A 24,040-nucleotide genomic window follows, 5' to 3' on the forward strand; every position below is an offset into this window, starting at 1 on the left:
CTTAGAATAGGTGATTACTTAGCATATTTGCTACGGTTTAGTAGTCACATGACAGGGTGGGGTTAAACATTCAAGTATTTAATCTCTACTGGAAATAATCTTCCCTTTATTGATAGAAAGTGACCTCCAGACACAACACAATTCACTATAGCAAGACCAATAATACCACATACAAGAGAGAAATACCGTCACACCATGACCAATAACATATTACCACCCCATAGTAACCGAATATTACCACATACAAGGGAGAAATACCTTAGCACTATGACCAGACCACATAAATGACCAAATACCACATACAACAGAGAAATACCACCCCACTGTGACCAGACCACATATTACCACCACACAGTGCACAAATAATGTTACAATAATGATCATGAATAAATAGCACAATACTAATAACACTAATATTACCATCAGTGCCATTATACACAGGAGCTCTGTATATAGTGTCAGTGTACAGGTAATACTGGTGATCACTGTAACATTATACACAGGAGCGGTGTATATAGTGTATAGTGTGTGTGTACATGTAATACACTGACTTACCAGTAACGTCTCTAGCTGAAGTTATTCATCTTTGCTTTCTCTCTTCATCCGGCACTGACCATCATCACTTGTTCCTGCCATGACACGACTCTGAAGAAAATAACACACAGTCACCTATAGCTGCTCACTGACAGAGCACATGCCTCACTTTTCACCCAATTTCTACACCACGTCAGACTTTTGTTCCCCCATGGAAGACAGTAGCCTCAAAATTAAATTATATTACAGCAGTAATAATGTCCCCTAATTTGCCCCTACAGTAATTATCTCCACTATTTGCTACCAAAAACCAATAATGCATGTTCCTCGTTCTGGCCCCATATAGTAATAATATCTCCCATCCTGGCCCCCTTTATTTAATAATGTACCCATCCTGGCCGCCTTTATTTAATAAAGTCTCCCATCCTGGACCCCTATTTTCCCTCAAATGATTGTTGACCCCTAAGGTGGGGAGACAGAAGCTGGCAGTGATTGAACGTGGGACTCCTGTGGTGTCACAATGTAATGTGAGCCACGAATCGTGATTACTGACAGTGCTGAAACAGTGCCAGCACCAGAGGTGAATACAGGGTCTGTTATTTTAGCTGGGTGAAACAAGGGGAATCAGAAGGGGTTGTTAATTGCTTCCTGCACAAAATATCCACCCTCCAAAATAGCCCCACAAAGTGTCCCTTTCTTTAATGTCCCCCCAAAACATGCCCTTTCTATAATATCTCCCCCATACTACGTCTCTGCATAAAGTTCCCCTCACTCCTCATTAAACTAATTATACTATGCCGCCTTTCACAATCTCTTTCCTAATTGCCCCATCCTGTCCCTCATTGCCCCATCCTGTTCCCCACTGCCCGATAATGTCACTTGTAAAGTGACACCGCCCCTCCCCCACCACGGCCCCTGCATCTAAACTGATTCTCTGTCATGTTCGGCTCCACAGGAGCGCTTACATTGTGCCTGCATGTCCTCTTCTTCCGTGCGGCCCCAGTGATGACAGCATGTCGGTGCGGTGCTGAGGAGCTCTTCTGTCCTGGCGCTGCACTGTTCATATGTATGCGCGCCTGAAAGACGCGCATACATTTAAATATGAGAGGCGAAGTCTGCAGGTCCTGTGCGCACCCCATTTTGTGCAGGCCTGAGGATCCCGCAGTGCAAGGACCTTTGGTGAGTCACATGACTGTGATGCCACCACAGGTCATTCTGCAACTGCAGAGATCGCACAGAATTTGTACGATCACTGCAGTTTATGATGGAAAGGTTGGCGGGCCCCTCAGAGCATGGGGGCCCAGTCTGCCCGCTCTAATGCTGGCCCTGAGAAACACCCCTGCCCAGCCCACAGTAACAAGCCCACGGTACCCTGCACAATATAAGGCATGGGTGCCCACTGGGGCCCCAGGACCCACCGGAGGATTCCTCGGTGCCCCGGTGGGTCAGTCCGACACTGTGTCTCCGTGTGTTTTGCATGGACACGTGATATGTGCTATAAATGTATGTAACACAAACCTCTAAATGAGGCCTAACATAAAGGGCTCATACAGACGGATGTAGTCTGAGTGCACTCCGAAAAACATTAGATGACACTTGGACCAAGGTTATTCAACGAGTCAATGTACATATCTGATTATTTTCCTTGGTCCAAATGGGCTGAAGAAAAAAATTACAGCATGCACGCATTGCCTCTGTAAATCGGATCGCACTCAGCCATTCGATTCTAGGGCTCCGTGAAAAATGTAAATAGTCTGCACTATGATGCTATTCTAGTGTGTGCTGATTTTCATGGACTGACTGAATGGAGAAGAGGGAGACATTTTTTTTTTTTCCTTTTCCAATCTTCTCCACATCCGAGAAAAATGAATCCCACTCCAATCAGTCTGATTAACATAATCGGACCGTCTTATCGGATGGAGAAAATACAGCCGGGGGACACTAGCCAAAGACACAATTTACATCACCCTCCAAAAAGCTCAAGTATACTGATGTGCTCCTTACATGTAGGTGTATGATGGGAGTGAGTTTGACTATGTTTTATGAATTTCTTGCACCCTATCTTTTCTTTTTTTTTTATTTTGTTTGTACTAGTTAAGTAACAAAACGTTTCTCTTTAGGCAACAGCTGCATTTGCTACAGGTCCTCGCCAACATGACACTACCTTATATGAATTCCGCACTTACTCTATCAAGCCGTCAATGATGAATTCATTCATGGAGCTCACACAGGAGAACCTTCATCTGCGTACCGCTCATTCAGAGATGGTTGGCTACTGGACCTATGAATTAGGTGGACTGAATAAGGTGTTTCACATATGGAAATATGGTATGATGCTAATTTACAAATGATAGACGATTTGACATCATGCTGCTCAATAGTGTTTACTGATTATCGATCACTATTTCATGAAAGCTGACCAGCCTATTTCTGCAGGTTCTTCTTCTCTAACCACTGGCAATCTGGCATGGTCGCCAGGGAAGTCACTTCTGTCCATATATTTCTCTTGCATGGACCCGATGGATGTGCTGGGTCCATTGGAGCAGCTCTATATTCTGTTTCGTAGATGGAGGTTCCTACGTCCATATGTTTCTGTTGCAAACTTCCTGGCAATAGTGATACGTCAGTCCTGTCTCCAGGAAGATTATTCTTTCTCATACCTGACACCACTCCTTTAGCTTCATCAATGTTAGTCTTTAGATTTTCTAGCGTCATGGTGTGTCGTATTGTTTTATATCCCTGAAACAGGAGTGATCAATTCTTCATTGTGTGCTCATGGCTGTTAAAAATGAATCCAAGTACTGGTTTAGTGCTTGCAGATTGATGAAACTTTACTATGAGTGGTCATCCCATGACTACAAATATGTGAATTGCGGTGTTGCAGTTCTATGCTGACTAGCAACTTTACCTTCTTCTCGCAATATTCTGTTGAGAGAAGTAGATGAGAAGCTAACAGATTGCACCTACGCAAATCACATACTTGTGATAATGTGAGTAGCACTTGCGATGGAAATAGACAGGAACCCCAACAGCACGCATATTGCACACTGTCAGGATTCGGTATTCTGCAGTCAAATATGGTGACTGTAGAGATTTATGATTGGCTCTGCTGAAAACCCCTTTAATCTGGTATGCTAACCTAATGAGTCATTTTTTTCTATAGACAGCTTTACACATCGAACAGCAGTACGCTCCAAGCTGGCTCAAGACAAATCATGGAAGGAGAAATACATATCTAAAGCACTGCCCATGATGGACAAACAAGACAATGAGATTGCTTATTTGGTACCTTGGTGTAAACTTGAGATACCTGAAAAAGAAGGTTAGTACTATTCACTTCTAGTTCTATTATAATGAGTTACTAACTAAGCAAATATAACTCTACTTAACAATTATCTTTTTTTTTTAATCTCAATTAATAAATAGGTTTTACTTTTAGTTGAACCATTTTTCCAGTGCAGAACTGTATTGTTTTTTTCTATGTTTGAAAGGATCTTCTCGTACTTTAAAGGTTCTTGTCAATGGGCCCATAGTGATAAAACAAAATCATATAACCAACTTCTGTACAAGCATCAAGTGTCCGCTTTCACTACTGTGTGTCCCACCAGTCTTTGAGCATCACATTACCATTGCAGCTAATCAACAGTTCGGTGATGTTTAGACACAATGTGACGGCCGCAGACAATCGTCATTTGCTGATTAGTTGCAGTAGTAATATTAAACCCCCTCCAGATGTTGACACCACGAGTCCGGCAGATGACACAGTTGCAAATATATATATATATATATATATATATATATATATCTCTTGCCTTTGTTCACGCTTGCTTTATTCTGTTCAGAGGTGACCCCTGTAAAGAAGCATCTTGCTGGCTTGTCTGCACAGTTGTGGCACCTGAGGTTTCAATCTGTGCCACGCCTTTCGCTTTGCAAATATTGACAGTGACTGCTAAGCACATACACTAAACTTATCCATAAGGGCCCAATGGACTCTTATAAATACTACCAGATATGAGTCAACATAACTTAAGTATATACAATAATGTAATCGACTGCAGTTTTCAAAATGGAGGCGTTCAGTAAACAGTATAGCGTACGGTATGCATTTGTTACAATGACTTACATCAAAAACTTATGTAAGAAAATACTCTCCACATATATAGTACTGTGCAAAAAGTTTTAAGCAGTTGTGGAAAAAATTGCTGCAATGTAAGAATGCTTTTAAAATAAAGAAAAGAAAAGATACAGTGCTTTGCGAAAGTATTCACCTCCTTGGCTTTTTACCTATTTGTTACATTACTACCTGTATTTAAATATTTGTGTGATGCATCAACACTAAATAGTCTAAGTTGGGGAAGTGAAGTGAGAAAAATATAGTAAAAAATGTAATTTATAGGATAAAATAAATTAAAAATTGCCATGTGCATATGTATTCTCCCCTTTTGCTATGAAGCCCCTAACAATTTCTGGTGCAAGCAATTACCTTTTATAAAGGGCGCTTTACACGCTACAATATATCTTACGATGTGTCGGCGGGGTCACGTCATAAGTGACGCACATCCGGCATTGTAAGTTACATTGTAGCATGTAACAGCTACGTGCGATTGCGATTGAACGGTAAAACGTTCATCGCATGCACGTCGTTCAATTCCTAAAAATTGAACGTCCGGTTGTTCATCGTACCCGGGGTAGCACACATCGCAGTGTGTGACACCCCGGGAACGATGAACAGATCTTACCTACGTCCTGCGGCTCCCGCCGGCAATGCGGAGGGAAGGAGGTGGGCGGGATGTTTACGTCCCGCTCAGCTCCACCTCTCCGCTTCTATTGGCCGGCTGCCGCTTGACGTCGATGTGACGCCGAACGTCCCTCCCACTCCAGGAAGTGCATGTTCGCCACTCACATCGAGGTCGTATGGACGGGTAAGTACGTGTGACGGGGGGTTACTCGTTTGTGCGACACGTTCAACAAATTGAACGTGCCGCACATACGATGGGGGCAGGTACGATCGCATACGATATCGTATGCTGGATCGTATGGTGTAAAGCAGGCTTTAGTCACATGCTTAGTAAACTGAAGTCTACATGTGTGCAATTTAAGTGTCACAAGGTCTGTCAGTATTTACACACCTTTTCTGGAAGGACATAGAGGCTGCAACACTATTGAGCAAGAGGTACCACTAACCAAACAACACCATAAAGACCAAGGAGCTTCCCAAACAAGTTAGGGACAAAGTTGTTGAGCAGTACAGTCAAGGGTTGGATTCTAAAAAAAATCCCAATCTCTGATGACCCCGTGGAGCACCATCAAATCCATTATCATCAAATGGAAAGAACATGGTACCACAACAAACCTGCCAAGAGAGGGCCGCAAACCAAAACACTCAGCAAGGAGGGTATTAATCAGAGAGGCAGCACAGAGACCAAAGGTAGCTCTGAAGGATCTGCAGAGTTCCCAAGCAGAGACTGGAGTATCTGTGCATACAACCACAATAGGCTATTATAGAAAGGGGAGAGCCAGCACTGCCTATGAATGGCATGCAACAAATAAAAAGTGTAAAATTCACAAATTCATTCCTACTGTACTATAATGCAAAACGAGATTTTTAGCAAACAATTGATCAATAATTTGAGCTACCCCTTCCACGTCACGGCAAATGTCAATAGAAGGGTCCTACTCTATATTATATAATTTACCATTGTGCCATACGGGCTCCTAAATATTTTAATAAGCAGAACCATACAAAAGCAACACATATACCTGTGACATCTCAGAACCGCTCCCATGTTACAAAGACAGATAACTGCGAATAAAGGCAGTCCAGGTGCCAGCATATGCAGCAAGGCCACACACACCAGCACAATGTCAGAACTGGCCCTCACACTGTCTGACCAGCAGCCATGGATAAAGGCGGAGTAGGCCCAAGTAAATGGTGCTTGATTAATGATGCCTGTGGAACAGGGTGAGGTAGTTTAATGTGAACAGCCTCCAACATTAGTTTTGATAGTAGCAGAAAGAATTTTCCCTGCCGCCCATGACAGCACAACCTGAGAGGTTCCGCCCACATCAGGACAGAAAACCCACTGATAAAAAGGCGGTACCTCTCCTCGCATCAGTTTGATTTCCTGGTATGGACAACCCATTGCTGTCCCAGGTCCGACCCGGTGTGGAAGCCTGGTACTTACCAGAAGCCGGTGCTCAGGCCTGGATGCACCCCCCCCCTTGGTCTCAGGCCTCTGTGGCGGTGTGGCGCGGGCCTGGAGTGGGAGCTCGGCTCGGCGTCGCTCCAGAGATGTGTGCACTAACGGCGGCCGCTGGAAGGCTTGTCCCTGCTGTGTATGCACGCTGGAGTGAAGCAGGAAGCGCCGACCGGAAATGATGCGTAGACCCTGGTGACGTGCGCGGTGTGACCAGGAATTGACTGAAGGACGCATGCGCACTAGGATCCAAGATGGCGGCGTCCTTGAAACGGAGCTCTCCCTTTTAAAATGTGGCTGGCGTAAGGGACGGGTGAGTTTTTTTCTCCTCCATTTTTTCATTATGGCAGGAGATTCACCCCGCAGTTAGGAGCAGCGCAAGGAGTCACTGCAGCGTGACTCAGAACGCAGCTCAGCTGATCGTTCCAGGACTGCTGTTTCCAGTCCGGGCAGCGTTCGGTCGGTGGGTTCCAGGAGGGTTGGGAGGAAAGAATCCGCTTCCAGATCCGGTATTGCCAGGAGTCAAGGGGGTTGAGTGAACCTCGTGGTCAGATGTGTTTACTAAGACCCCGTTTCCATGTCCCCTTTCTTGTTCGGTACAGAAAAAGTGTACCTCCAAGCAGCGTCATTAAGAATGTGCAATATGACAATCCTCTCTGTGACCTGATTACAACAAAGTCCTCTGTGCGGGCTGTATCCAGCAGACCCTAATCAAAGAATGGCCAGGGTTCTCCACAAAATTGCGGACCATTATCAGGGCAGAAGTACAGGAATCCCTAAAGTCCCTCAAGGGGGGCAAGAGACGCAAGAAGCCTCATCATCTTAAGCTGTCTACTCCTGATACTTCGGCAGGTTCGGCTCATGACTCTGTTGTCGGCCTGATCGGGATCCTCTTCATCCGATTCTGACTACTCCTCCTCTACAGACGAAGGTGTTAGACCTTGTTTCCCTACTGCTGATGTGGGCCCCTTAGTGAAGGTGGTGCGATCAACCATGGGGATGGTGGACCCGAATCAACCCAGGATGTCATGTTTGGGGGATTGGATTCCAAAAAATGTAAAGGTTTTATTCCCCAGAAGGTTCAAGGTCTCATTGATGATCAGTGGAGAAAAGTGGATAGAAAGTTAAATCTTTCCTCCTCCCTTAAGAGGAAGTACTCGGTGAATGGTGCGGTTTCTACATCCTGGGATACAACACCAAAGATTGATGTCGCCATTGCCAAAGCTTCACGCTCCACTACCTTGCCATTTGAGGATATGGGGTCCCTTAAGGATCAGCTACATAGAAAGGCTGATGGGTTTCTGAGAGGGACTTGGGAGTCCACAGTGGCTTATGCCCTGCGGTGACAAGTGCCTGCGTTGCCCGGTCATTGATGGTATGGCTTCAGGAATTAGAAGACCAGTTGAGAAATGACACTACGAGAAAAGATATCATCTCGTCCTTGCCCTTAATACAGGGTGCTGCAGCCTTTATGGCAGATGTCTCTGTTGATTCCTTAAGACTTTTCGCCAGATCAGCAGCACTTTCCAATTCCGTAAGAAGGGCCCTCTGGCTGAAAAATTGGAAAGGTGATTTCCAGTCCAAGGGATGGCTGTGTGGCATGCCTTGTGAAGGTACATATCTCTTTGGCTCGGGCCTGGATGACCTCATCACTAAAGCATCCGATAAGAAAAAAGGTTTTCCCGGGGACCTCCTCTCACAGCCAGCTCTTTCGGAGACGTCAATTTTTCAGTAAAAAGTCCCAAAAAACACAAGATCAGTGGAAAGACCGTAGAAAAACTACCTCAGGTTTTCTCTTTGGCAAACACTCCGACAATAAGAACAAGCCAACCCAATGACGCCAGACATCAGGTGGGGGGCAGGCTGTCCCTCTTCCTACATGCCAGGAAGACTATCTCATCCAACAAATGGCTCCTTCAGATAGTGGCAGAAGGGTTGAAATTGGAGTTCAGTACGCCCCCTCGGGGGTCTCTAATTATAACATCCTTGCGGTCCCCAGTGAGGCAGCAGGCCTTAGAAACGGAAGTAATGACTCTCCTCTCAAGGAGGGTCATTCAAGATGTCCCCAACGACAGGAGGGGGACGGCTTTTACTCCACTCTCTTTCTTGTTCGGAAACCTGACTCCTCCTTCCGGACCATCATCAACTTGAAGAAATTGAATTTGCATTTGGTGCAGCGAGCCTTCAAAATGGAGACCATGAGGTCAACTATCCGGCTGTTGTATCCAGAGTGTTTTTATGGCAGTTCTCGACCTAAAGGACGCCTAATATCAAATACCTATTTTTCCGACTCACAGACAGTTTCTCAGATTCGCACTACACATCTCCGGGAGGCTGAGACACTTCCAGTTCACAGCGTTGCCATTTGGGCTTTCTATGGCCCCAAGAATCTTCACCAAGGTCATCGCGGAGGTCGTGGCGCATGTCCGGGAACAAGACGTTTTAATCGTCTCGTATCTAGACGACTTCCTAATAGTGGGTCAGTCGGAGACTCAATGTGCAGATCACGTGTCCAGAGTCATCACCATCCTGGAAGGCCTGGGTTGGGTGGTGAATCGGGAGAAGTCCAGACTTCAGCCTCTTCAGTGTCAAGTCTTCCGAAGTCTCATCTTGGATTCCACCAGGCAGTTGTGCCACCTGCCCGAGGACAAGATCACCAGGATCCTGTCCTTACTCTCTTCAGTAAGAAGTTACCCCTGCATGTCCTTCCGTCAGGCTATGTCACTAGTCGGGACTCTCACCTCTTGCATTCCAGGAGTATGGTGGGCCCAAATACATTCCAGAGTCCTCCAGATGGAAGTCCTGAGGTTTCAAAGACTGTTTGGAAGCTGTTTGGAGTGGAAATTGACCCTCTCGGCAGACACCTTGCACTCCCTGGATTGGTGGCAAGACACTTCTCACCTACAGACGGGGGTTCCTTGGCTTTCCCAAGTCACAGACACGATAGTCACGAATGCCAGCCGTTGGGGGTGGAGAGCCCATCTGCGCCAACAGGTGTTTCAGGGTCCCTGGGACGCTCAGTCACCCAATGCTCCAACTACAGAGAGCTCATAGCAGTTCTCAAAGCACTAGAAGGGTTCCTACCTTTCTTACGAGGACGCCATGTTCGGATCCTTTCGGACAACCGGGTGATGGTAGCAAATGTCAACCATCAGGGAGGCACCAGGTCCCCATCACTTCTGACTCTGTCTCTACAAATCTTCCAGCTGGCCGAACAACATCTCTCCTCCTTAATGACTCTTCATATCAAGGGAACAGACAACGAGGAAGCAGACTTTCTCAGCAGGCACTGTCTCAGTCAGGGGGAGTGGTCCTTGAACCCAGAGATCTTTTTCCGGATCACGGTTCTCTGGGGTGTACCTGTACTGGACCTGTTCGCCACCAAGGCAAATCGGAAGGTGGACAAGTTCTGCTCACTCAACCCCAGAGACAGTCCAGTTGCCCTAGATGCGTTCCAGATATCCTGGTCGGAAGGTCTCCTTTATGAGTTGCCTCCCCTGATCCTATTGCCTTCAGTTCTCCGGAAGATAAGGGACGACAGAGCCGATGTTGTTCTCATTACCCCCTTCTGGCCAAAACGAGCATGGTTTTACTGGCTGCGGAGGATGTCTCTGGTGGATCTTTGGGTTCTCCCAGACAACCCACATCTCCTCTCCCAGGGCCCAGTTCATCACCCCAACGATGCGGCTCTCCATTTGACAGCCTGGCGTTTGAGCGGCAGCTGTTATCTAGACGGGTTTTTCACCTGGATTGGTAGACACTCTTCTTCTTAAAAGTAGAAAGGCAGTCACCACGGCCATTTACGGGCGGGTCTGGAAGCGGTTTCTCCTTTAGTCCGGAGCTCGGGCGGAGGGCCCCCCCACCTATCTCTGCTATACTAGAATTTCTCCAGAAGAGGTTAGAATTGGGTCTCTCCACCAGTACACTCAAGGTGCAAGTGTCAGCTTTGGGGGCACTGTTTAATTGTGGTCTGGCATAGAATGAATGGATTTGCAGGTTTATTAGATCTTAAGTCCAGGTCCGTGCCAGTTCATACTCCCAGGGTTCCCCCGTGGGACCTCAATTTGGTGTTAGATGCCCTCACAGAGCCACCATTTGAACCCTTAGGGGAAGTACCTCTCAAAATGCTGTCCCTTTAAGGTTTTGCTTCTCGTCGCACTTACCTTGGCCAGACGGGTGGGGGATCTCCAGGCCTTGTCCAAAGTTCAGCCTTATACCCAAATTCTGGATGATAGGGTGGTGTTGAGGACTGATCCCTCCTACCTCCCCAAAGTTGCTAAGACTTTTCATCGCTCACAAGAAATCGTGCTCCCTTCCCTCTGTGACCCCCCCCTCATAACGAAAAAGAGGCTAGGTTGCACACATTAGATGTCAGGAGGGCCTTACTCACGTACCTAGATAGGACAAAAGAGTGGAGAAAATCTCAGGTCCTGTTTATCACATTTCAGGGGCAATCTAGGGGGAATGGGGCTACTAAAGCTACCTTTGCCAGATGGATCAGGGATGCTATCGCTCTGGCGTACTCATCTAAGGACACCACACCTCCTCAGGGCATTAGTGCACACTCCACTAGAGCGATATCTTCATCATGGGCAGAGAGGGCTGATGCCTCTATTGACCAGATCTGTCGGGCGGCTACTTGGTCGTCTCCTTGTACTTTCTTTCGCCACTATAGGCTGGACTTATCCTCCACAACTGACATTTCCTTTGGGAGACGGGTCTTACAGGCGGGGGTCCCTCCCTAAGGTGGTAGTTCTCTATAAAACTCTCAGGTGGTGCTGTCATGGGCAGCAGGGAAAAATCTTAATGACTTACCGGTAATGGGATTTTCAATAGCCCATGACAGCACCCTTAGTTCCCCCCCATTCACTGGTTGTGGGCACCCTTCGGGGAGTGTTAGTTATTGGTGTATTCCTTGGTGGTGGTATGATTAATATTTTCTGTTTTGTTTTGTTGGTCCTCTCTGGCTCTGTAAACCTACTGATGCGGAGGAGAGGTACCGCCTTTTTATCAGTGGGTTTCCTGTCCTGATGTGGGCGGAACCTATCTCTCAGGTGGTGCTGTTATGGGCTATTGAAAATCCTATTACCGGTAAATAATTAAGATTTTGCAAACCACACTGGGCGTGCACGACATAGTGGGGGTCAGCCACCAGATCAATAAATCATTATAGAAAGGGGGGAGCCAGCACTGCCTATGAATGGCATGCAACAAATAAAAAGTGTAAAATTCACAAATTCATTCCTACTGTACTATAATGCAAAATGAGATTTTTAGCAAACAATTGATCAATAATTTGAGCCACCCCTGCCACGTCATGGCATATCTCAATAAGGGGGGTCCTACTCTATATTATATAATTTACCATTGTGCCATACGGCCTCCTAAATATTTTATTAAGCAGAACCATATAAAAGAAACACGTATACATATATGCAGTGCTGCCCCCCCCTCCCCTTTTTTATGTTACTGGTTCAATGGCTGACTCCCACCATGGCGTGCATGCCTGGTTTGATTTGTATACTCCTCTTGCTTCTATCTATATTTTACATTGGTGGCTGTTCACATTCAACCACCTTTCCCTTGTCCACAGGCTTTGTTAATTAAGCACCTTATACCTGGACCTGTTCCGCTTTCATTCATGGACACTGGTCTGGCACTGTGAGGGGCAGTTCTGACATTGTCCCGGCGTGGGTGGGTTCACTGCACATGCTGGGATCTGGATTGCCTTTATTCGCAGCTGCCTCTCCTTGATAACATGGAAATAGTTTCTGATATTTTACAGGTACATGTGTTGCTTTAATATGGTTCTGCTTTTAATGAATTTAGGAGACCGAATGGCACAATGTAAATATTAAATATAGAGTAGGACCCCCTGTCGAGATTTGCCGTGACATGGCAGGGGCGGCTCAAAAAATTGATCAATTATTTGCTAAAAATCTCATTTTTGCATTATAGTACAGTTGGAATAATATGTGAATTTTCACTTTTAATTATTTGCATGCCATCCTCAAGCAGTGCTGGCTCCCCCCTCTTTTTTGAACCACAATAAGCTGTACACTCCACAGAGCTCGCCTTTATGGAAGAGTGACCAGAAAAAAACATTTACTTACACACAGAAATTAGAAGGTTCACTTTGATTTTGCCAAAAGATGTGTGGGAGACTCCCCAAATGTATGGAGAAAGGTACTGTGGTCAGATGAGACCAAAATTGAACTTTTTGGCCACCAAGGGAAACAGTTGCCTGGCGCCAAACCAACACAGCTCCTCACGCCAAGAACACCATCCTCACAGTGAAACAAGGTGGGAACATCATGCTGTGGGGATATTTTTCGGCAGCATGGACAGAGCTATGGTCAGAGTCACGGGGAAGATGAATGGTACAAAATACAGGGATTTTCTTCAGCAAAATTTATTTCAGTCAGTGATTTGAGATTAGGACAAAGGTTCACCATGCAAAAAGACAATGGCTCAAAGCTTACTGCTAACGCAATACTCAAATGGTTTTAGGGAAAACATGTAAATGTATTGGAGTGGCTTAGTCAAAGCCCAGACATTAATCCAATTGAGAATCTGTGGTCAGACTTTAAGATTGTTGATCACTAGAGGAAACCATCTAACTTCAAAGAGCTGGAGCAGTTTTGCCCTGAGATATGGGCAAAAATCACAGTGGAAATCTCATAGAAACTTATCCAAAGCAACTTGCAGCTGTAATTGCTGCAAAAGGAGGCTCTACAAAGTACAGACTTTGGGGCGGGGGGCCATATGTGCATATTCTTCTGTCTCTTCGTAAAATTAACAACGGTAGAAAAATTATCAAAACATAACTTTTACTAAATTAATATATAAAACACCACTTGGCTACAAGAGACAAACACAACAATTATTATGAAAAGGTGCCAGTAGCCTATACCCAAAACTGAGAATACACTTTGGGTAATAAGTGATAGCACAAGCAAGAATTAAGGCTATATGGCTAGTATGTTAACAACAAAATTGGAGAAGGTATGCATGTCAGAAAAGACGCCACAGAACATAGCAGTGAGATGAGTGTAATCTCCGCCTAGATCCGTGACGTCATATCCTTTTGAGCGGTGTTATGTCACTGAAATACTCATAGTGAGTGGAACGCAGACGTCACTCCCTTTTAAAAACCCAAGATTAAAATAATATGGACGTATACCTTATGGCCAGTGCGAACATGTGCTTATAAGTTGCATGTATACCAACTTGTGCAGCGGCTCATTTTTTTGGTTACTCCGTCACTCCCTTTTTAGCGAGAACTACAACATAAAGAATGTAATAGAAATTAACACATCAAAATGTCTGAAGGAAGAGGTTTATCCTATTATGATAATACAGGACCAGGGGTAGAACTAAATGTATTCTCTATTTGAATAGGAAAGATAGTGTGTAAAAATGATGGCGGGGGAGTAGAGAAATCCAAAACACACCCCTCTCAAAGATATAGGGACGTGAACTACATAGACCTTCCCAAAGTACGTAATAAAAGTTACGTTTTAACAATTTTTCTACCCCTGCTGATACACCAATATACTGGTAGACTTTTGAAATATATCCTTATTGTTCCTGCTATTGCTCTTCGTGTAATCCCAGGTAGTCTCGATGTTGGAATCCGGACTCTGTGAGAGCCATATTATCACTTTCAGAACTTTTTATTCTTCTTTATGCTGAAAATAGTTTATAATAATGGTGCATGTTTGGAGTCGTTGTCCTGCTGCAGAGCAAATTTTCAGACAATCAGTTTGCAGTCAATATCACTGCATTCCTCTACATTGAGGACTCCATTATACCTGAGCAGCCAGATATTTCACATTTTGACTCATCAATCCACAAAACGTTCTGCCGTTTTTCTATAGAAAAGTACCTATTCTTAGTTTTAGTGCATAATTGAGTCACTTGCCCTTGTTTTCATGTTGAATGTAGGTTTTTGGCCACAATTCTTCCATTCAGACCACTTCTAGCTTGACGTTTCCAAACAGTTGATGGGTGTAACGGAGTCCCACTGGTTGCTGCCAGTTCTGAGATGATGGCACTACTTGACTTTTTCCGTTGTCGAAGATAAGTAGAATGTGTCTTCTTCTGCTGCACTAAGTTTACTTGGATGACCACTGCGTGTACGTATGGTCCTCAACGTTGCCCATTGCTTGGTGTCCTCAGTGCAGAGCAATGCAGGCATACAATTGTCCACCATGCATTAGCATCAGGGAGGCATCTCATTGGCTTGAAATTTCTTCTGCAGCAGGACAATTACCCCCCCAAACATATAGTCCATATCAATAAGAGCTATCTTCAGCATCTGCCGCAAGAAATAAAGTTCATTTCCTCCCAGTAGCTGGGCTTTCAGTGCAGTAGACAGGCTTAGAAAGCTATTAACCTGTAGATTACTAGTGTTTTTTTAACATGACAGGTTCCTTATCAAGAGGCACGCCTATTAAAATTTGTATGAGCTAAACCTGTGTGAATATGGTAAAGTACACTACATACACATTCACTCATTGGTTGTCTTCTCAGATTTCCAGCTCAACTCCCATCCTCCTTTGGGTCATGTGGCAACTGTTTCAACTTATTACAGTGTAAGTCTATGGAGCCTCGTTCTGAGGCGCCATATACAAACATTGTAAAAGTGACTTCTGACTCAGACATTGAGATCTTTGGGATCTAGAGTCTGAACCTCAGTCACAAGACCTAGAAGACAGTGATTGTGAGTATTTAATATACACATACTACATATACATTCACACAGGTTTAGCCCATAATAAGTTTAATGGGAGTGCTTCTTTAACAGAGCATGATAATAAGATCTAGATTTAGTATATTAATGGATGCAGAGCTTCAGGTCTATAATGGTGAACGTGAGAACAGATTGGTAGACCAGACATTCAATACTGCACCATGTTGTACTGTGTAGTCCTGTTAGGTACAATAAACATAAAAAGATATAAGATGCAATATATAATTCTGTGTTTTCTTTACTCTAGGGGTCTATGAAATGGTCTCTTTTCAGTTTAAGCCTGGAGGACCGGCCGTTTGGGGTAAATCATTTCGCTCTGCCATCTCCACTCACGTCAATTGTGGCTACACAAAACTTGTTGGTGTTTTTAACACTGAATACGGATTGCTTAACCAAGGTAATTTACTAAATCTGCTTCAAAGCAGTCAGGCTCATGGCAAGGGGAGTGATATTCTGCTGCTCGGCAGTACCATTTAGTCCCACTTGCTCCAACTATCGTCTCTAGTGCCCTTTTTCCTCCAGTCACACAGATGCAACCAAATCCTCCTCCAGCCTTTCACAACAAACCTCCGTCACCCACTCACAACCAGCACCATAAGGACTACACTCTAAGGGTGCGTGCCCACTATAAGTGTTTGCAGCGTTTTGGACGCAGCATGCTTCAGCTGCGTCCAAAACGCTGCGATGTACAGTACAAGCATAGTGGACGGGATTTCTAGAAAACCTGTGCCTAATGTGCTTGTTTTTTCCGCAGCAAACACTGACCTGCGGAGCGTTTTTCCAGACCGCAGCATGTCAATTGTTTGCTGTGGATTTACATGCGTCCTCCATAGTGAGAACATCAGCGCACTGAACTTTGATCATGGGAACAAGCAGCTGCGGTCTTCTGCGGGTGAAGCTCGCGGCCCCGCATGGCAGGACCCGCTGCGTCCAGAATGCAGTGAGTCCTGATTGTGGGCACAAACCCTAAGACTCGAGGAGGAACTCTCTTCTGCACACAGTAGGGCCCTCTCAAACGGGGTCACTGCCCCTTGAACACCACCACTGTCTCCCAGAAATGGCAAACTACTTGCCCTTCCATGATGACAACAATGCTCTACAGAGCATGACTGATAGTATAGAACAGTTTTGGTCCTCTCTCTTTACTTCCCCCTCCCCTAACCCGGGACTATGTAACTTGTATTACCTTGATTAGCCGCAGCTATTCATGAATCATGCAAACGTTCCTGAGCGGATTGTGGGAGAAAAGAAAAACCTAGAGGATCAGTGCTATTAGTAGCATTGAGCTACAGTTGATGATTAGCTTTTGGTGCAACATTGCTGCAACATTTCTACGTCTATTAGATTAATTGTATTTTTTCTATTGCATTTTTTCGTGCGTTTTATTTCCATTTGGTTTTTCATGTTTTTGACACTGCATTTTTTTTTCTCTTGCTGGTGTGTCATGTTTTAAATCTGATTTTGTTTTTATTACCTGGCGTTTTGCTTTGACAATGCATCATGCGGCTATTTCGCATTTGATGTAAGTATATGAGGAAAATCCGCGTATAAAACTCAGTGCACCCCCAAGAGAGAAATCGACATTCGATGAATTTGAAACACCCACCGCAGGTCCGTTGATGCTGAGTTAAAAAAACACAGTGGACGGCAGATTTCTATAAATCCCACTTCCTTGCTAGAACTGCGTGATGCTGCGTTTTTGACACAAAGAAATAAATAACCTGCAAAAACTCACTAAAAACTCATCGTAGGCACAGAGCCTTAAGGGCCATTTACACGCTGCGACATCGCTAACGATATATCGTCGGGGTCACGCCGCAGTGTTTGTGACGCACATCCGGTGTCGTTAGCGACATCGCAGCGTGTGACAGGCAGGAGCAACCTCAAACGATTGCAAAAGAGACAAAAATCGTTGGTATATGAGAGGTCGTTCATTTACCAAAAATTGTTGTCTCGTATGTAGCGATGTTGTTCGTCGTTCCTGCGGCAGCACACATCGCTATGTGTGACACTAGGATTGATGAACATCTCCTCCTTACCTCCGTCCACCGGCAATGAGGAAGGAAGGAGGTGGACGGCATGTTCCGGCCGCTCATCTCCACCCCTCCTCTGCTATTTGACGGCTGCCATGTGACGTCGCTGTGACGCCGCACAAACCGCCACCTTGGAAAGGAGGCGGATCGCCGGCCAGAGCGACGTCTCAGGAAAGGTAAGTATGTGTGACGGGTGTAAGCAATGTTGTGCGCCACAGGCAACAATTTGTCCGTGACGCACAACAGACGGGGGCGGGTATGCTCGCTAGCGATCTCGGTACCGATATACCAAAGTACCCTTTAGGGTTTGTTTGTACAATGTCTTTTCCAGCCAGATCTGCTTTGAAGCCACCAGAAAAGGCACTCTATATAAATGCTCCCAACAATGAACATATGCATTTATATATAAAAACAACTTGCTGTTTAGGCTTTTGAACATCTTCTAACCACTTCAAGTTTCTAAAAAAAAAAAAACAAAAACAAAAAAAAAAACACATAAAAAAAATACACAAGTCAATGGAGAACTTTAAAGGTTACCCAAAAGACAACTGGATGCTTTGTGAAGCGTTTTGCCATATAACAAAAAAAACAGTAGCTGTTTCTACATTTTTTAATGGTATGAAAAAAACAAGTAGAAAACAATCTTAAAATAGATTTGACAAAAGCCTTGGGAAATCCTTCCCCAAAAATTGACAGAGGTGAAAATGCTCCGGAAACAATGCTACAAAAGATGCTTCAGAAAAAGAAATGCCAGTTTCTCTGACGCCTCATTGGGGGACACAGGACCATGGGTGTTATGCTGCTTATCCATAGGAGGACACTAAGTAGATGCAAAGATGTTAGCTCCTCCCCTGCAGTATACACCCCCTGGCCCAGCCAGGCTACTTCAGTTTTAGCTTAGTGTCTATAGGAGGCACATCTCTGCAGACTACTTCAGCAAGAATTTTTTGTTTTAGAGGGCGACTGTTTCCTTCGGGGACAGATTTCCCAAAACCATCAACAGGCAGGAACGCGGAGTGTCGCCTTCCCGTACCCCTCCTGCGACGCTGGATCCTGGGGTGTTACTCACTGGACGACAGGTCTCATGGCACTGATTTTCCAGAGCCCAGAGCAGATGAAAACTTCCTCAGCCCCTCTTGCAGGCTCTGAGTTGATACACACTCCTCACCAGTGTGACCAGGCAGCAGGCATCAGACTGCCATCTCCACAGGAGTTGAGGTGAGATCCTTCCGATTTTTTTCCAGAGCTCCAGAGCAGATTAAAGCTTCCTCAGTACCTCTGGCAGGGTCTGAGTTGATTCAAGTTCTGCCAGCAGGCGTCAGACTCTCCACACTGAATTGGAGCAAAGGTCACACTGACTGGATGCACATGAGCTGTGATTGCAGACTCCTGCATAGCATTCCACCTGTGGCGGGGGGAGGGGGAGAGCCCCCAGGACTCAGTGCTCCCGCAGCTGCGGTACACTTATAGAGTTTTTTTTCTGTCCACCATTGTTGTGCAGGGTTGGAGGGGGGGGGAAGGGGAGTCCCTTCCCACCATTTTTTTGCTTATATTTTCTCATGCCTTCTTGTCAGAGCTAAGCCCCGTCCCCTCCGACACTCGATAATAAAGCGCATGTAACCCTCCTCACACAGGATCTGCAGAGCATTGCTCCCTCTTGTTGTGATCAGAGCCTTTGGGCGTGTCTCAGAGCTGGCTTCCTCCTTCCCAGAACTGGGACGCAGGTGGAGGGGGGGAGGAGTCATCAGGGTTCTATGTGAGTTATAGCCTCACTTGCATATTAGCTCTGCAGAACATTGCTCCCTCATTACAATCAGAGTTTGTGGCTCATCAGTCAGGCTGCAGTCACATGTTTTATGCCCTGCACAACTACAGCAACAACTATAAGACGCTGAGCTACTAGGGGATGATAGCACCTCTTCCTTCTGTGAGTCCGGTGCCCCTGTAGCTTACCCCCCCGCCAACACCGCAGCAACCGCTGCCAGCACAGAGCCTACGGCTCCCAGTCCCCCGGAATGGGCACAGTTCCCAGAACCTGGTGCTGGCTATGCAACATCGTCCTCACACCCCTCGGGGCCCCTGGACAGAACGCAGCCTGATGACACCTCTATAAAGGGTCCTTCTGATAAGAATCAGCCCTCTGCTTCACCGGTTGCAGATCAGAAAAAGGGCATGACCCCCATGGTTCTCCTTCTGGGGTACACAGATGGGGTTCTCCCACATGTTCCGCGGTCTCTGAGGAGCCAGAGGAAGGGGAATGATGTTTGTACCGGGATGATTCCTTGGTTTCAACCTCCCCGAGCGATCAAGCTGCGATGGACTCCCTTATTGCAGCAATCAACCAAAACTCTGCATGTGGAAGATCTCCCATCCACTACTACTGACCCTGCGGTCTCCTTTTAAAAGGGTGAAGAAACTTAAAAAAAAAAAATTGTTTTTTTAACGCCGCTTCGGTATCTGTAAACTCATGGAGTCCCGGTACCACTCTGGCTTAGCTGTCTCTAAGGGCTGGGCTGATCCGGCCTCGGTGGACCCTCACCCGGCTTCCACCTGCCTGAAGGACCACTCCTGTCTTTTACTTGATGGATCCTCCTTCAAGGACCCGACAGACAGACAAGTGGAGCAGCTCGATCGCTCTGCCTCGAGGCCGCGGGCCCCTCTCCCCTTCCGTGTGGGTCGCACAGGCACCAGGACTACCAGTTTCCCTCAGATCCTCACAGATGTAACCGTTCACATTGCTGCAGCGGCAGAGTACCTCATGCAGGCTCCCTCGGCGCTGCTACCTGCGCAGTTATTGCCGCCTCAAATACCATAGCCATCCGTAAGGCCCTCTGGTTCCGATAATGGAGAGCGGACTCTGTCTCTAAGAAGCCTCTCACAGTACTCGTTTCCAGACCGATGGTTTGCCGATCGTCTGGACAGGCTCTTTTTTTGTCTGACGCCACGGGAGGAAAAGAGTACCTCCCTCCCCCAACTCTAGCCCAGGATGTTTTTTACTAGACACGCAGGGCCCGACCTTCTCAGCCCTCCCCGAGTCTACCTCGTCCTGGCAGTCTAGACAAAGACCGAGGAGTCTCGTTGTCCTCCATCTGGGCCGCCGCCTCAGACCACAGATGGGTGTGATACCTTGTGTCTTCCGGTTACCACATTTAATTCTGTACCCGATCCCCTGGTCAGTCTTTTCTCTCAAACCCCCCCAAAGGCTCCAAAACACCACGAGGCCTTCTCCTCAGCGATCCACTCCCTCCAAACGGTGGGGTGATGGTACCTGTTCCGGACGGCGAGAGGTTCAAGGCCTTCTATTCTATCCTATCGTGGTCCCCAAAAAAGGACGGGTCAGTTCGTCCCATCCTGGACCTCTAATACCTGAGCAAACATGTGCACGTAAGGAGATTCAGAATGAACTTCCTAGGGTCCAGTATTACCTGTATGGTCGAAGGAGAATTCCTTGCCTTTCTAGCTATCAGGGACGCGTACCTGCACATACCCATCGCTCCAGCTCGCCAAAAGTTCCTCCGCTTCGCGGTTCAGGACCTTTTTTTTTTTTTTTTTTTTTTTTGCATTTGTGGCCCTACCATCGGCCCTGCACAGCACCGAGGGTCTTAACTAAGGTCATGGCGGCCGCCATGAGTGCCCTTCACGCCAGGAGAGTGGCTGTTCTGCCTTGCTTGGATGACCTCCTCATCAAGGGCTCAACCAGCGTGCAGATCTCTGTGGGCACCCTATCCCTCTTAGGGCGGCTTCTGACTCCAGTCAAATCATCCCCGGTCCCGTCAAAATCCGTCACCTCCCTGGGCATGTCCATGGACACTCTTCGGGGCTTGATATTTTCCCCTCAAGACAAGGCGACCGCTCTACAACAAGCGGTACACTGCCCTCTGCGTACTCCTCTCGGTCCATACGATTCAGTATGAGATTGCTAGGTAGGATAGCGGCGGCTATAGAGGCAGTGCTGCTCGCTTAGCCACACCACCGCCCACTGCAGCTTGCGCTTCTAGCTGCCTGGGACAAGAGCCCTTTTTCCTTGGACGAACTTTTCACCTGAAACCTTCAGTCAGGTATGCGCTTTGCTGGTGGCTTCAGTCCTCTTCCATATCGAGAAGGAGTTTTTCTCCCCCAAGTGGACTGGCTACTCCTGACCACGGACGCCAGCCTCTTAGTCTGGGGAGCAGCGTACTGGCTCCACACTGCTTCGGGACGTTGGACACCCTAGGAGTCTTCCTTTCCCAGAAATCATCCTGAAAATCAGCGCGATCTTCTCGCGCTCAGGTCATTCCCCCCTTCTGCTAGCAGGTCGTTTGATTCAGGTCCAATTGGACAATGCAACAGCTGTGGCCTATGTCAATCGGCAGGGAGGTACCAGCAGCAAGACAGCTTATCTCGAGGTCCTCGGGATCCTCACCTGGGCCTAATCGAAGAGGGTCCGTGTTTTTCAGCGTTACACATACCGGGAGTAGAGAACTGGGTGGCGGACCTTCTAAGTCGCCAAGGCCTGGCCGCCGGAGAGTGGTTTCTCCACCCAGAAGTGTTCCCACACATCTGCACTCACTGGAGTACACCAGACATGGATCTAATGGCCTCAAGGTTGAACGCAAAGGTAACCGCGCTCCTAGCCAGGTGGCGTGATCCACAGTCCATTGGCACGGATGCTCTAGTCTCCTGAAGTCGTTTCCGTCTGCCTTACATGTTTTTCGCCTCTGCTGCCGCGAGTAATCAGGAAGATCAAGGCAGAAGGAGTCCCAGTGATACTAATAGCACCGGACTAGCCCAGGTGCGCCTGGTATACAATTGCTCATGGCGCCTCGTAAGCATCCCAGACCTGCTGACCCAAGGGCCCATTTCCCATCAGAACTCCAGAGCCCTGAAGCTGACGGCCTGGCCATTGAGACCTGGACTTTAACAAGAGCGAGATTCTCTCCTGCGGTCATCTCCACCATGTACAGTGCCTGAAAGCCGGCCTTCATCCCGTATTTACCACCGTACGTGGAAAACTTTCCTTTCCCAGTGCAGGGAATCTAATGTCCAACCTATGCTTCTGGCGATCCCCAAAATTCTTTATTTTTTTTTTATTTTTTTTTGCAGTCAGGTTGCAAAAGGGGTTGGCCCTCAGCTCCCTTAAGGGGCAGGTTTCATCTCTCTCAATATTCTATCAATACCGCCTAGCTTGCAATCCGCAAGTCAAGACTTTCCTCAAGGGTGTTTCCCATCTAGTTTCCCTGTATAAACGGTCGCTGGACCCATGGGACCTCAATCTCGTTTTGGACGGTATCCAGAGGTCCCCTTATGAACCTCTGAAGGAATCTTCTCTTGCTCTTCTCTCCTGGAAGGTAACATTCGTAGTGGCGATTACGTCCATCAGACAAGTTTCGGAACTGGCAGCACTCTCTTGCCGCGAACCCTTTCTGATCTTTCATCAGGACAAGGTGGTTCTACGCCCCCTTCCGGATGTTCTTCTGAAGTTTACTTCCCTGTTTCATATGAACGAGGACATTGTTCTGCCTTCCTTTTGTCCACACCCAGTCCATAGCGTGGAAAGGGTTCTATATTTGCTAGACCTTGTGAGGGCTCTGACATTACGTACCCAGGACAGCCCCTTTAGGAACATAGACTCCTTGTTCGTCATTCTTGAAAGACCTAAGAAAGGACAGGCAGCTTCATAGGTAACGCTGGCTCGCTGGATTCACTCTGCGATCCAGGAGGTCTACCGCTTGCAACTCAAGCCCGTTCCTAGTGGGCTGCGGACTCATTCCACGCGAGCAGTTGGTGCCTCTTGGGCCATTAGGCATCAGGCTCCAGTGGAACAGAGGTGTAAGGCTGCGACCTGGTCTTGCCTATATACGGTTTCAAAGCATTACTGAGTCCATTCCCAGGCTTCGGCTGAGGCGAACCTAGGTAGGAAAATTCTGCAAATGATAGTGGAGTACCTATCTCAGTAGGTGCTCCTGGCTATCTGGGACTGGTTCCTAGTCCTTGGGTTGCTTTGTTTGTTTACCCACCCATGGACAGCTTTAGGACGTCCCATGGACCTGTGTCCCCCAATGAGGTGTCAGAGAAAAACGGATTTTTGTGTACTCACCGTAAAATCGTTTTCTCTTAGCCATCATTGGGGGACACAGCACCCTCCCTTTTGCCCTGTTGGGCCTTAGCTTTTTTCTCTCTCAGTGCTTTTTTGTTATGAGTATTCACTGACGTTTTTTTGTTACTTGTTCTCCTACTGCTTGTGTACTAAAACTGAAGTATGGGGAGATAAGGTATGCACACCAGTGACTATGTAAGGGGAATACATGAAATAGCAGAAACTGCTGTGTGAATACTGACTTGAAAAATCCAATAGCTATATGCAAGAGTGAATATGTGAAAAATGGAATCTGCATTACTGCCATGAACATATGAATCAAGAGAAATTTAGCTACTGAATTGATCAATGCAATAGAGCCCCAACACTACGCCAACGTATTTCTCTACGTTGGGGTCCCTAGCTTGTGTGTGTCCTCTCATGCAGTTAAAAAAACTTACCGTGT

At 46.6% G+C, this 24,040-nt stretch overlaps 1 protein-coding gene across 1 annotated transcript in view; it reads left to right on the plus strand.

The window, feature by feature from the left end:
* The window catches only part of NIPSNAP3A (nipsnap homolog 3A), a 61,723-nt gene that overhangs the window by 16,624 nt on the left and 21,059 nt on the right, over window positions 1–24,040 (plus strand). Inside the window, exons 2-4 of the mRNA XM_075339428.1 lie at window positions 2,655–2,862; window positions 3,698–3,856; window positions 15,734–15,883. Of these exons, the coding sequence (XP_075195543.1) occupies window positions 2,655–2,862; window positions 3,698–3,856; window positions 15,734–15,883 (517 nt within the window). The remainder of the gene's footprint in view (window positions 1–2,654; window positions 2,863–3,697; window positions 3,857–15,733; window positions 15,884–24,040) is intronic.

The sequence above is a fragment of the Anomaloglossus baeobatrachus genome, chromosome 1 (genome assembly GCF_048569485.1).
Source record: "Anomaloglossus baeobatrachus isolate aAnoBae1 chromosome 1, aAnoBae1.hap1, whole genome shotgun sequence".
NCBI classification, from domain to species: Eukaryota; Metazoa; Chordata; class Amphibia; order Anura; family Aromobatidae; genus Anomaloglossus; species Anomaloglossus baeobatrachus.